We start from the raw sequence: 11,524 nt of genomic DNA, 5'->3' as shown, positions 1-11,524 counted from the left end.
CTTTAGCGTTTCTTGTCTCAGATCCTTACAGCACCATCAGATTTCAAGAGGCATGAACGAACTCTCTACATCTCAGTTCTCTCATCTTCAGTAGGTGCTCGACATTCGGCACGCATTCTTCTGCCTGCAGACACACGACACGGGCTCTCTTCTCGCGCCCCTTTGAAGGCGATGATCTGCTTCCCTAACGATAGTTCAAAAGCAAAGCGTCACGTTGAGTAGCTTCCAAGACGAAGCAGATCGCTCCCCAGCTGACATCATAGTTTCCACGCGAACGCGCTGAGCCCGTCGTTATCTGATCCTGTAATAGCTGGTACAAGGACCTTCGGGGGATCGGGACCCCCGCTGATAACGCTGGTGACACTTCTTTTGAGTTTGTGGCATGTTTTTTTTTTTTTTTTTTTTTTTGGAGTTCTGCGGTCATAAACTCCTTCCAGAACAACTGCGAAACCAGGGACCAAGATCTTTTTGCTGTCACATTACCTGCGTTCTTATGGTTGAAGTTGTAGGTTTCCGTTCAACTGTTGCAGCAAACTCACATGTCGGCGGGTTGGCCAGGTTTATATCCGTCTCCCGCCTCCCTCTCAGCCAATGGGAGAATGGGAGGATAGCCGAAGGTGCCGCCGGGTACATAGTGGAATGGATGGTCTTGGTGGGCTGTTGGGTGGGTCGATCGCTGTGGAGACATCGTCGCATCGGCAGAGGCTGTAATTCGTCACGCCGTTTCCAGGTCCCGTAACTATTTCCTAATAAATTAACATTTCATGAACACGGGCCATGGACCCTTGGATCTGCGTATCCTGCATTTGACATTGATCTGGTTCTGCACTATTAGCTAGCTAGTTAACAGAACTGAGTTTAATAGCAGATCGTTTTGATTAGGGGTCTGAAATGCCGTCTTAAACAGCCTTTTCTGCTCATATGAAAAAGGTTTCTGGGAGGTTTTGCGTGAAACGATTCGGACGCTTGGGTAAATGTAACTAACTACCTTCACAATTGTTATTTGCTTGACAGCTCCATCAACCCGAAGACATTGACCTGAAAAACCAGTAGCAACCATGGCTTTTCAGCTGGTTCTGGCTTTTTCCCGAATGAACCCTCCCCTCCGCGACGACGTCGTCATTATCATCGATGATGATACACCATTGCAGAGGTGGATGGCCCGCCCCGTCCCCATCCCCGCCGCTGACGCTGATGCTACGAAGAAGAAAAAAAAAAAAAAAAAAAAAAAAAAAAAAGGCGCATTGAGAGGAGGTTTATCCTTGACCGCTGACAACCAACTAACCTTGATAATAAAGAATGCCGGCATCGTCTCTCAGTGACGGACACAACAGAGCAAATCTCTTCGTGATCGAGACATGTATTCAAACATTGACATCCACTTCGTCCAGGCCCCAATCAGCGATTAATTAGAAGGAACCCCGTAGTTATACGACTCGCCCGCCTGTAGAGTGCGACAAAAGCCTCTCCGTCGACAGCAAGGGCGCATTCGTTTCGTAACGAAGCCTTGTGGTAAAAGTAATAAATCTTCTGCAGACCAGCTTGTCATCATCGAGCATAGTAACGTAACGTAGTTACGTAGAAGTTTATGAGAGGCGAAGGAGTCGGGAACTAGTTACCTACGTTAGCTGCTAAGCTGATGATATGTGAAATACCTGTGTTCAACTTCGATAAGGCCATCTCTCAGCGCACACAAACAAGAATGTCAGACTCAGGCGCGACTGTTGCCTGGATCGAACAGTCGCTTGTCAAGGCTGGCGATTTCGTTCAGCATATCCCAGGACTCAATCAGGGAGTAAAAATTGTCATGTTCTCAGGTGGCGAGAAAAAAAAAAATGTCTTTCAACCAACTTGAATTCCGTAGTTCAACTAACTTTGTTGACCACTGCTGACTGCTGAACTATCAAGTTAATACTGCAGTGGTTATCTGCTTTCACACGCTTCCTACAAGCTGCTTTCTGTTGACTTGTCCGAGCATTGCGGTATTTTAAACCTATATTACCTTTGAGTTTCAGGCTCAAGGAGGAGCAGGCCCCCACAGCGGCTTCGGCGCTGCAGGTTATAAAGCTTGTCACTCGACTCAGCCCGCCATGGCAAGGACGAATAATGTGGAAGATGTGTGGGTCAACACACCCGGCGAGTATAGTTTTCAATCTTGTGTTCAAAGGATAAGTGGAGCAATAACGCCTAATCTGCATCAAGGCAACCATCGTTGTCATCGGAAAACGGCGCGCGAGGCAACGAAAGAGGACCCGACCACAGGCTCCTCGAATGAGCTCCCCCCCTCCTGTGATAGGCATCTGGAGGCCCCGGTTCTCCATTGCAACGGTTGTTTGAGACGACCACTCGTTACCAGCCTTGCTGAGACTCAGGATAACTCAGCTATTCACGTGTCTAAGATGTGAATTCGAGAATCGAAAGTGAAATAAAACTTCTTTTAAGCCGCAAGAGTGACGGGCTGTTCTGCTGGAATGCAAACATTCAATTTTAGTCTGTTGGAAGAGTTTGAACACATGCAAGTTGCTGATTTCTAAAAAAAATATGAGCCCAAGTCTTCAAGAAGAGGTTCGGAATTTTGCTTCGTCCTAAAACAAAGTCTTTTGAACCGCGGGTGTCGCACACCGTTTAAAAAAAAAAAAAAAAAAAATTCCCGCTCAGATTCTCCCCCTATCCAATGGGACTAGACATTGTTCACGCCCACGCCCACGCCCGCGTCGAGTCGAGTCGGGTGGCGACCTTTGCGATATATATCGCCAGAGCCGACGGACGGCATGCTCCCTTGAATCTGGGTCTAAAGGTAATCTGTTTTCACATCGTCATGCTCGGACGCTAGTTAACTATTCCCGCCATGGTCCAGATATCTCGTCGTTGCTCCACGAGAGCCACTCACGATTACAGACAGTCAATTTGAGCATATCTGAGAGTGTCAGAGAGCGACTGTGCGTGCAGTTGAAGAAGAGATACACAGTTACGATTGCCAAAATCACATCGTGAAAGCAAGCCGACTAAGACGGGTGTTATGGAGCGTGTGAAGCAGAAATAAATCCCGATCTAGCACTGTAGCACTGAAGAACCATGGGTTGAACCCCAGGTTTGATGCTCCGAACATCAGGCTGAGCTTGTAACTGACCGGCTGGATCACCCGACTGTAGCTAACTTGAATTATTGTCAAACGCGCCAGGTCTAGCAAAGGACAGATCACACTGCAGAGCATCGACTAGGCTGGGTCGGACTTAGTCTGGAACGCGTCGGTAGAGGGAAGTGAAGAACAGGCAGAAGAAAGAAGAGATCAGGCAGAAGAATCCCTGCATTTCAGCAAGAGATATCTCAGAAACATAAGCCTTGAATGCATTGATCATACTCCCATCAGGTTGCATCGCTTCTCAGCCATTTCGAGAGAGGTTATTCTTTCTGGTGCTTCGGGTCTCTTTAATCCCATGCGGACTTGGCTGTGGAGGCACCTTTGGATCTTTCATTGATCAGCATTGACATTCGTCGAGGCTTGGATTCCAATGTCGATAGTTTCAGGTTTCCCACAGTTTCCGTATGCTGATTCCGTTTGGCTGCTAAAAAATCAATATTTCGCTGACTTCTGTGCATTTCCACCTTAGCGCTTGAAAATGAAACAGGGCTTCTTATCTCTGATATAGTCGCTCTGATCGGTCGAAGAACCGAATGTGCCTTTCCTTGTCTTCTATGATGATTTCTCGTGGACCTTTCCGGCCTTATGGCTTCCGATGAGATACTCACTGTGGGACCTCTGGATTGTCCATTCCCGTCAACTTGCGTTGTGGAATCCTCAGAGAGCATATTTTGACGCTGTTGCTCGATCCAGTCCAGAATGGGCCTGTACTCTTCGATTTCTCTCTTGGTGTCCTTTAGCAGTTATAGATAGCCGCCTGGGCACTTTTTTTTATCCCATGATAAGTTCTTCTTTCATTCGCGTTGGCTCTTCCAGCTGTTTCTCTGCTGATAAGATCTCGTCTTTCATCTTGCTTATCAAGGAATAGCGGAGGATTATCCCATCACCGAGATCATTCGACTCAGCCACAGCTAGATTCGCCTTTGCTTGCCTCAAAGCCCCCATTCATCGATGCTGCTTTTTCTCGAATGTCTGGGGCCCCCCTCAGAAGTTCAACTTCCCTCCTTGCTATTGAACCAGCTGTATTGCCGCTGCCTTTGCCCAGTTTCGGCTCATTCCTGTGCGAGCCTGATCCAATCCTTTACGATTGTTGAGTCTCTCAAACGATCTTCTGATTCAATTGTTTGCAGTATTTCTTCAGCCAATTTCAACTGCTTCTCCTCCTTGGACCTGATCTCTTTCTTTATCTTTGCTTCCTCATCAATTCGCATGAAAGCCAATACAACCCCGTCCATGATGCGCTCATTCATCTTTCCACAAATCCCGCATTCTTTACTTCCTCTCGTGCTATGACCAGCTGTTGTTACCCGTCGGGAAGGCATTTCTCTACATCTTCGACGAGCTGATGATGATAGTCCCGATACTCTATCCAGTCCTCATACTTGCTCTGTTCATCACACAGTTTTGGTGGAGCAGTGTGTCATCCTCATGTCATCGTTAATAGCAAATCCATTTTTTGTATCACGAGAAGAAAGGCCTTGTACGGAGACGTCTCCTCTTTTGGTACCGCGGTCAGCTACAACGGTCAAGCAGAAGAGGAGATTTGACGAAACTTCTCATGGATTCTCAGGCAGTCAGGCATTAACTCTGGCGCAGAAACCCGTGTCTATATTCGAGGAGCAACTTGGAACTGGAGCCTTTGGACAAGTGGATCTGATCATCGATGTGAGCACTGCTGCCAGATTTCGCGCGGAAGAAATTCTCCAAACCTGCTTGGTCGGGGCATTCTTCTCCTTTATATATTGCCGTGCTGCTGGTGCCTTGATATAAATATACTCCTCCTGCCATCCCACCGGCAGTATGTGGTTTTTCCAACGCACAACTAACAGGCAACAAAATGAAAATACTAGCTTTAGTTGGTATGTTAATCAAAATTCTATTTAATACGGGTATATGTATAATATATAGTTAGTAGGGGTTTGGGTGTGGCTCGTTGGTATCTTTTCTCGTTGCTCTGTGGCTTGTTGCCCTGGTTGAACACCTCTATTCGACTTGAGGAATGAAAAATAGAAATGAATCAAGCCCGAATTCACTACCAACCGCTCCTCTATCTATCAAAGCAATATAGATTAAAATAAAAATAAAATAAAAACTAAAATAAAATAAAAACTAAAATAAAAACAAAGCTGCATCGGCCGGGAATCGAACCCGGGTCTCGACATGTCGTGACATGACGATGTTTCCGCAGTGGGTGGGTACATGGGAATGTCGAATCTTAACCATTGGACCACCGATGCCTGTCAGGTATTCGTGCTGTCGCCACCAGGGACTATAACACCGGAGACCATCGATACCAACCAAACCTTCGTCTTCCCCGCAACAGACAGACGTAACTATACATAACTCTACATATATATATATATATATATATTTATATATGGATCGTGTATTTTGATAAATGCCCCGTCTCCCTCCCCCTCTGCTCCGCCATGTATATAGCCTACATCCCCTCCTCCCCCCCCTCCTCCGCGAATGCAGAGACCTACCCTCTGCCCAGAATGAGCTAAGGTGGTTGGGCGAGCACGCGCTCGCCGAGTGCCGTCGGAAACGAAATGGAGGGCGCGATGACCGGGGGGATCTTCACAGAGAGGAAAGATCCGTGATGACGCCTGGGAGGCTCAATAGTAACGGCAATGGCAATAGCAATGTGAATGCGTGTGTGCGGCGGAGGCTTCGAGAAATGGTACGGCAGAGAGCACGGGGGGTACCGCTGCAGTATATCTTGGGTGACCAGCCGTTTGGCGAGTTGGAGATCCTATGTCGGAGGGGTGTGTTGATTCCTCGGTGTGTGATGTCTTTCCCTCCGTGAAAGCATCCGTTTATATTTTCAAGTATAGCAGCCGGTAGATAAACCAGTCATTTTAAATACATCTCCGCTAACCCATTCTCAATGTTTTTAACTCCCATTGTCAATAAAATAAATCCAGACCAGAAACAGAATCGTACACAACGCGCACAGCAAACCTGCTTCTTTCCAAGTTCAAATTCAAATCCGAATCACAGGAGCACCCGCCAGCACTCCGCATCCTCGACCTCTGCACTGGCACCGGCTGCATCCCGCTCCTCCTCCACTCGCTGCTCGCCCCTGCATTTCCACAGCTGCAGATATGCGGCGTAGACATCAGCGCCCGCGCTCTGGAGCTGGCTCGGGAGAATCTCGAACATAACGTCAAGCTCGGAGTGTTGAATGAGAGGGCGAGAAAGGAGGTCTCTTTTATATGGGGGGATGTGCTTTCGGATCTTGGAGCTGATGGTAGCTCGCGGGCGTCCCATGGGATTCGCGGAAGGGAGGTGGAAATGGAAGGGATGCTTCTGGATTTCGCCGCGGCTGCTCCCAGTCACAGGAAAAGGGACATCAGTTCAGCGCAGCCGTTCGATAATGGCAGTGGGGCGGCTTCAAAGCAACAAAGGCCTGCGCCTCGCCTAGACGCAGCCACAGACACAGACACAGAGACAAAGACAGTAACAATCCTCCTCTCCAACCCGCCCTACATCTCCCCCTCCCAGTTCAGAAACGGGACTACATCCCGCAGCGTGCGCATGTACGAGCCGAAATTAGCCCTCGTGCCGCCTCCTACTAGAGTAAACGCCGACGTTACAAGATGCGTTAGCGTTGGTGATTCGTCTTCTTTAAACATCAATGCCACCACTTCTGCCACTACGTCCAGGCAAGAAGAAATACAAAACGCCGTCATCGCCGCGAGACAGGAGGATGCATTCTACCCTCGCATCCTCGCGCTCGGTTGCGCGGAGTGGGTGGATGCTGATCTTGTTGTGCTTGAGTGTGGGGATAAGGGGCAGGCGGGGAGAGTTGGGGAGATGGCAAGGGTGATTTATTACGGGGGGGTAGAAGGGGAGGGGGGGGTGGAGGTTTGGAGGTGTGATGTGGATGATGAAAAGTTGCAAGGGAAGGACTGGGAGGATGGGGCGGGAGCTAGGGCGATTGCTGTCCGAAGACGGATATGATGGGACTGTTGATAGATGATATGAGCAGTGTAGGATGATGTAAAGCATAGAGGACTGAGGAACAGGAAGATGTGTAGGATATAGTTTACTTGAATGGGGGGGCGTTCTGAGATGCGGCATGCAAATGTATTTAGATTAATAATAGCAAGACAGACCGCCGTATTCCTTGCGGCCCGGCCTCATGTATGAGGGCTCAAATTATGTTGAAAAAGGTTCGCCCTCACACATTATGTTCACATGAACTATCAAGGCAAAGGGTGCAGTGCCAGCCCAAGACAAGTAAGCGGTTACATTCACTCCATCTAAAATACCAGTCTTAACTGGACACTCATGCACATACGCCCACAGATAATGGCACAGCTACATCCTCTATTCAACGTCGCCGCCCTCAACGCCAGGGTTAAGGGGTAGGTTAGGATTAGGAAATAAGGGTTGAGGACCTGAGAACATGATCAAAATACTGCCGTCAAGAGTATATAGAGAGAGATATGTGACATGCGTGAGATGCGTGAGGCATGGGTAGAGACTCGGTTTTAATTTCTCTATCGCATAGTACCCACGCCGAAGCCGAAGGTTTTTCCGGCCAAATTTTAAACACCGCATGCATCTGTACCCGACAATGCAAATGAATAATTTATCCAACAATGAGAGTCAACGGGGACTGAAAGACCTTGAAAGGGAGAACTACCCCTAGAAAAGGTCTCTCCGAGCCCAGCCCTGCCCCTGATGAATCATTCTGTTGCTGGAGTGGCTATCTGCGCCTCATCCATTGTTCATCCGTCTGGCATAGTTTGAAAGGTTTTAATAAAGAGACCTACCCCCTTTTTCTGTACCCGAACATGAAAGAAACGCCGTGGAGTAGGAGAAAGAAGAAAAATATGAATAAATGCGATCCCACCCTTTTCCCACACCGGTTTTTTTTTTTTTTTTTTTTTTTTCCCATCCAACTTTTATCCGCGCAAATATGCGAACTGTACAGTTATGCGATATAATCAAAATGCAGGCATGCAGCGCTCCAGAGCACGCACCTCCGAACAGAAGAATATATCCGAAACGCCAAACAGGATGATGCAACAACAAAAAAGAGCTAGTTTCACTACATCGCCGTGAACGCAACACTAGCCGCTGCCAACGCCGCCAATGCCGCCAACGCCTTGACGCTCAAATCCGGCATGGCCGTCGGCGCCGCAAACGCAGACGACGTCATCGGCCCATTGATCCGCCCGCCCCCCGACCCGGTGAAATCCACAGTGGCGATCGGATTGGGCACCTTCGTCGCCTCAGGAACGGAATCGGGCCCCTTCCCGATCTCCAGAATCCTGCTATCGGTGGGACTGAAGTTGGTCTTGCCGAGCGAGATCTCGTTGTTGTCCAGGTCGTAGACGACGTAGGCGCTGCGCAGGAACGTGTCGCCAAGGATAGCGGTGGTATCGCTGCCGGCGGGGGAGATGCCGAAGATACAGGTTGGGATGCCGGTGGAGGGCTCTGTGGGGATCCCGTCGAACTTAGGGTCGAGACTGAGGACTAGCTCGCTCATGTTGACGTTGATGGTGGTGCCGGAGAAGCTGAAGGATATAGATCCTGTACTTGCCCTCATAGAGCAGGGGATGAAGGCGGCGCCCATGTCCGCGCTGTAGATGGCGCGGACCTTGGGGTAGATTTCCGACGTGATGGAATCGGGCAGGTAGGTAAGGCTGCTGCCGGAATCGAGGAGGGCGGCGATCGGAAAGGTTCTGGAGCCGATCTTCCTGCTGCCCTTCCCGATGTTAATGGCCATGCCTGTCAGAGCGATGACAAACTCGGTGTGTAGGTTCTCGAGAGTTGGGATGATCGGGAGGGTGTGCAGCTTTCCATCGACTTTTGCGGCGTTGACCCCCCCGAAGAGAATGTTTCCGGTGTTTGCATCGAGGTCATTGAGCCACAGGCTGTACGCGTTGGAGTTTATGACGCCGGCTTGGACAAGAGCGGCGGGAAGATTTGGATAGGGGTCTTTGCCGTCCATTGCCACCTGGACTTCGTTCACCGGGTATCCGATACCCAGTACCCCCTCTGGCGATTGGTTAGTTTATTTGTCTTTTCCATCTCGTTGTGTGGATCGAATGGGCGATTCCACCACGCCCTCTCACGCCTTCCCTCCAGAGGTCGGAATTAGGGGGGAATACGCACCGTTCGAAGAAGTAATATTTCCCACTCCAAACTGGAAGGCCTCTAGAGTGGCGCCGGTCAACTGCAACGTATCCGTCACATAATTGCCGTTTGCCCCGGACCCATCGACGTACGTTATGTTGAAATGCGGACTGACGAACCTGTAGGTAGAAGAGGCAGATGAGTCGTAGGTTCCGGCGCTGGCGCAGGGCTTATCTGCCTGGGAGCAGAGACTCGAATGTGGCACATTGCACCAGAGATCGCTGCTGCCGGTGTCGATGTGCAAGCGGATTCTCTGCGGGGGTGTTCCCAGCGAGACATTGCAGAAGTAGAGGGTGCCCTGACTCTATAATATATCTCAGTTAGTGAGGGGACGAATAAATGATAAGAGAATCATTCTAGATAGTATCTACTCCACCTCATTGTCTAGAAGCTCAGCAATGACGTTGAGCTGTCTTCTCCTAAAGCGGTCCCTTTCAATGGGGTTGGAGACATGCCTCCGCTGAGTATCAAGACCAACAACGCGTGGCGAGTCTCTCGCAATGAACTGGAGAGCGTTGACGGTGGAGAGCAGCGCTGTGCCCAGCGTGCAGAGGGCGGCACCCCCGCATGGCGCCAGGCGAGGAGTCTGCCGTCTCTCTCCCCCGGGTTCCCGGTGGGGCGTATCCGTGGTCTGCTTTATGTCGAGCTGGCTGGCGGACAACCGCTCAGGGTGGAATCCGAACAACGAACAAGGGATATGAGGGAGAATGCAAAAACAGATATCGTAACCAGCTTCAGGCAGGGTCGAGAAATTACAAAAAAAACCGGGGGGGGGGGGGGGGAGGGGGGGGGGGGAGGTGATTAATACGCAGTCGGATCCTGGCAGGGAATCAATTGGATATAGGAATGGAGAGGAGATAGATAGTAGATGGATGTATGTAACTACTGTACGAGAACAAGCTCTGAAGAAACCGGGAAGCAAGCCAATTCACCTCACTACGGCGCTTGAAATGCTGGATATCAGAGAATAGCATACATAGCAGCAGGGAGGTTTAATGGATTCTCTTCTCTTCCTCTTCTCTTCGGTGGCGGAGTCGATTTCCACTAACGGCTGATCCCCAAGCTTCGATCCTAAGCTTCCGGGTGTGCCCTTTAACCCACCCAGTACCTTAACCTAACCCCGCACTCTGGAATCAAGATCTCTTGAACCAAAGATCTCTCGAACCAAAGCTCCAGCTACCGAGTTTTAAACCCCTCACCACCCCACAGAGCGAAAGAGGACGAGGATGAACAACCATGGCCCCTGTCAGCCATCGCGGAACGGCCGCAGCAACGGGGGTGCATTCTTACTCTCTGCATCACTTTTGGGCCCTCTATGCCAGCCCGCAACAGGCTGCTTAGGCACTGCTCGGCCTGTCCGAAAGCCATTGCGTCGCCTTGGTTCGACGTAGGGGAAGCCAGACTTTGAACGTGTTATTTAATACTGGAAACCTGCCAAACTAGAAACAACTGAACTGCCTCGACCAGCGAGAGCCCATTCATTCCACTGCTGACATTGACGTGCTCTACAGGTAGGTAACTTGTGTATCTACAATCGCTCCGAAGAAGCTCCCGAGAGTTCTCCCAAGTAGTCAACTAGTTACAGCGGCTGAGACGCATGTTCGGGCGTTCCTCCAAACGGTTCCCACGCGAAATCTCACGCCGTCACTGTCTCGACCAGGGTTTCGCGCAGCGGTTGCGGTTTTGCCCTGAATGATCACCATCGCATGAACTAATTACAGAGTGTAACCTGTCCCACCAGAGCCAACACACCCCCAAAGAAAAAAGAAAAAGAAGGGGTGTAAGAAATTGCGATTCGCGGAGAATTCTCAATCTAGACTCTGCTTCTCCCGTGCAAGCCTAAAGTTAGCGGGACTCGGACTAGGTTCCGCTTTTCGCTTTGAAACCATATTTCATTCTGCTCCACTCTGAAGCTGAGTTCATCTAGGTATATACAAGCTGTTGCCAGAGTTAGGGTTGGTCACGCAATATGTTGTTCAAAGGAACCACCATGGCTGGTCAGTTGGCTAACTAAATAACTATCATTTTCTTCTTTTGGCTGGTCTCTATAACTGTGACAGGAGATCTCAGGCTTAGTCCAGATGGGCTGTACGTCGTTATATCCCCCCGGACTTGGAGAGACGTCTGCAGAGTACGGCTCTTTTGCTGTGCTTTGCGAGTAGAGCGGACATATCCTGCGCATGATATCACCGGGAATAGCATCCCGGGGGGGGGGGGGGGGGGGGGGGG

General features: G+C 49.9%; 7 protein-coding genes and 1 non-coding gene across 8 annotated transcripts in view; 3 read left to right on the top strand and 5 right to left on the bottom strand.

The window, feature by feature from the left end:
* Nucleotides 1-257: 257 nt before the first annotated feature.
* Nucleotides 258-688, bottom strand: PADG_06210 (uncharacterized protein; the record flags this gene model as incomplete). Its single annotated transcript, XM_010763347.1, has 2 exons — nucleotides 258-366; nucleotides 540-688. 2 exons carry the CDS (start codon nucleotides 686-688, stop codon nucleotides 258-260), a joined length of 258 nt encoding a protein of 85 aa, XP_010761649.1.
* A 1,014-nt stretch (nucleotides 689-1,702) lies between these two features.
* On the top strand, nucleotides 1,703-2,405 carry PADG_06209 (uncharacterized protein; the record flags this gene model as incomplete). The annotated part of the gene is made up of 2 exons (XM_010763346.1): nucleotides 1,703-1,795; nucleotides 2,016-2,405. The coding sequence occupies 2 exons, from the start codon at nucleotides 1,703-1,705 to the stop codon at nucleotides 2,403-2,405; spliced, it is 483 nt and encodes a 160-aa protein (XP_010761648.1).
* A 1,024-nt stretch (nucleotides 2,406-3,429) lies between these two features.
* Nucleotides 3,430-3,810, bottom strand: PADG_12060 (uncharacterized protein; the record flags this gene model as incomplete). Its single annotated transcript, XM_010763625.1, has 1 exon — nucleotides 3,430-3,810. The coding sequence occupies one exon, from the start codon at nucleotides 3,808-3,810 to the stop codon at nucleotides 3,430-3,432; it is 381 nt and encodes a 126-aa protein (XP_010761927.1).
* Nucleotides 3,811-4,194: 384 nt separating this feature from the next.
* PADG_12059 (uncharacterized protein) lies at nucleotides 4,195-4,464 on the bottom strand (the record flags this gene model as incomplete). Its single annotated transcript, XM_010763624.1, has 1 exon — nucleotides 4,195-4,464. One exon carries the CDS (start codon nucleotides 4,462-4,464, stop codon nucleotides 4,195-4,197), a length of 270 nt encoding a protein of 89 aa, XP_010761926.1.
* Nucleotides 4,465-4,570: 106 nt separating this feature from the next.
* PADG_12058 (uncharacterized protein) lies at nucleotides 4,571-4,912 on the top strand (the record flags this gene model as incomplete). The annotated part of the gene is made up of 1 exon (XM_010763623.1): nucleotides 4,571-4,912. The coding sequence occupies one exon, from the start codon at nucleotides 4,571-4,573 to the stop codon at nucleotides 4,910-4,912; it is 342 nt and encodes a 113-aa protein (XP_010761925.1).
* Nucleotides 4,913-5,269: 357 nt separating this feature from the next.
* PADG_12057 lies at nucleotides 5,270-5,379 on the bottom strand. The gene has a single exon. It is a non-coding gene; the product is annotated as a tRNA-Gly (tRNA).
* A 161-nt stretch (nucleotides 5,380-5,540) lies between these two features.
* PADG_06208 (uncharacterized protein) lies at nucleotides 5,541-7,108 on the top strand (the record flags this gene model as incomplete). The annotated part of the gene is made up of 2 exons (XM_010763507.1): nucleotides 5,541-5,926; nucleotides 6,070-7,108. The coding sequence occupies 2 exons, from the start codon at nucleotides 5,541-5,543 to the stop codon at nucleotides 7,106-7,108; spliced, it is 1,425 nt and encodes a 474-aa protein (XP_010761809.1).
* A 1,096-nt stretch (nucleotides 7,109-8,204) lies between these two features.
* PADG_12056 (replication factor C subunit 4) overlaps nucleotides 8,205-11,524 on the bottom strand; it is a gene marked incomplete at both ends in the record, with an annotated part of 5,599 nt that continues 2,279 nt past the window's right edge. The window contains 3 exons of the mRNA XM_010763622.1: nucleotides 8,205-9,157; nucleotides 9,275-9,593; nucleotides 9,672-9,945. Of these exons, the coding sequence (XP_010761924.1) occupies nucleotides 8,205-9,157; nucleotides 9,275-9,593; nucleotides 9,672-9,945 (1,546 nt within the window). The remainder of the gene's footprint in view (nucleotides 9,158-9,274; nucleotides 9,594-9,671; nucleotides 9,946-11,524) is intronic.

This window comes from Paracoccidioides brasiliensis (assembly GCF_000150735.1).
Source record: "Paracoccidioides brasiliensis Pb18 unplaced genomic scaffold supercont2.8, whole genome shotgun sequence".
Classification (NCBI taxonomy): domain Eukaryota; kingdom Fungi; phylum Ascomycota; class Eurotiomycetes; order Onygenales; family Ajellomycetaceae; genus Paracoccidioides; species Paracoccidioides brasiliensis.
This window is presented reverse-complemented; position numbering and strand designations above follow the sequence as displayed.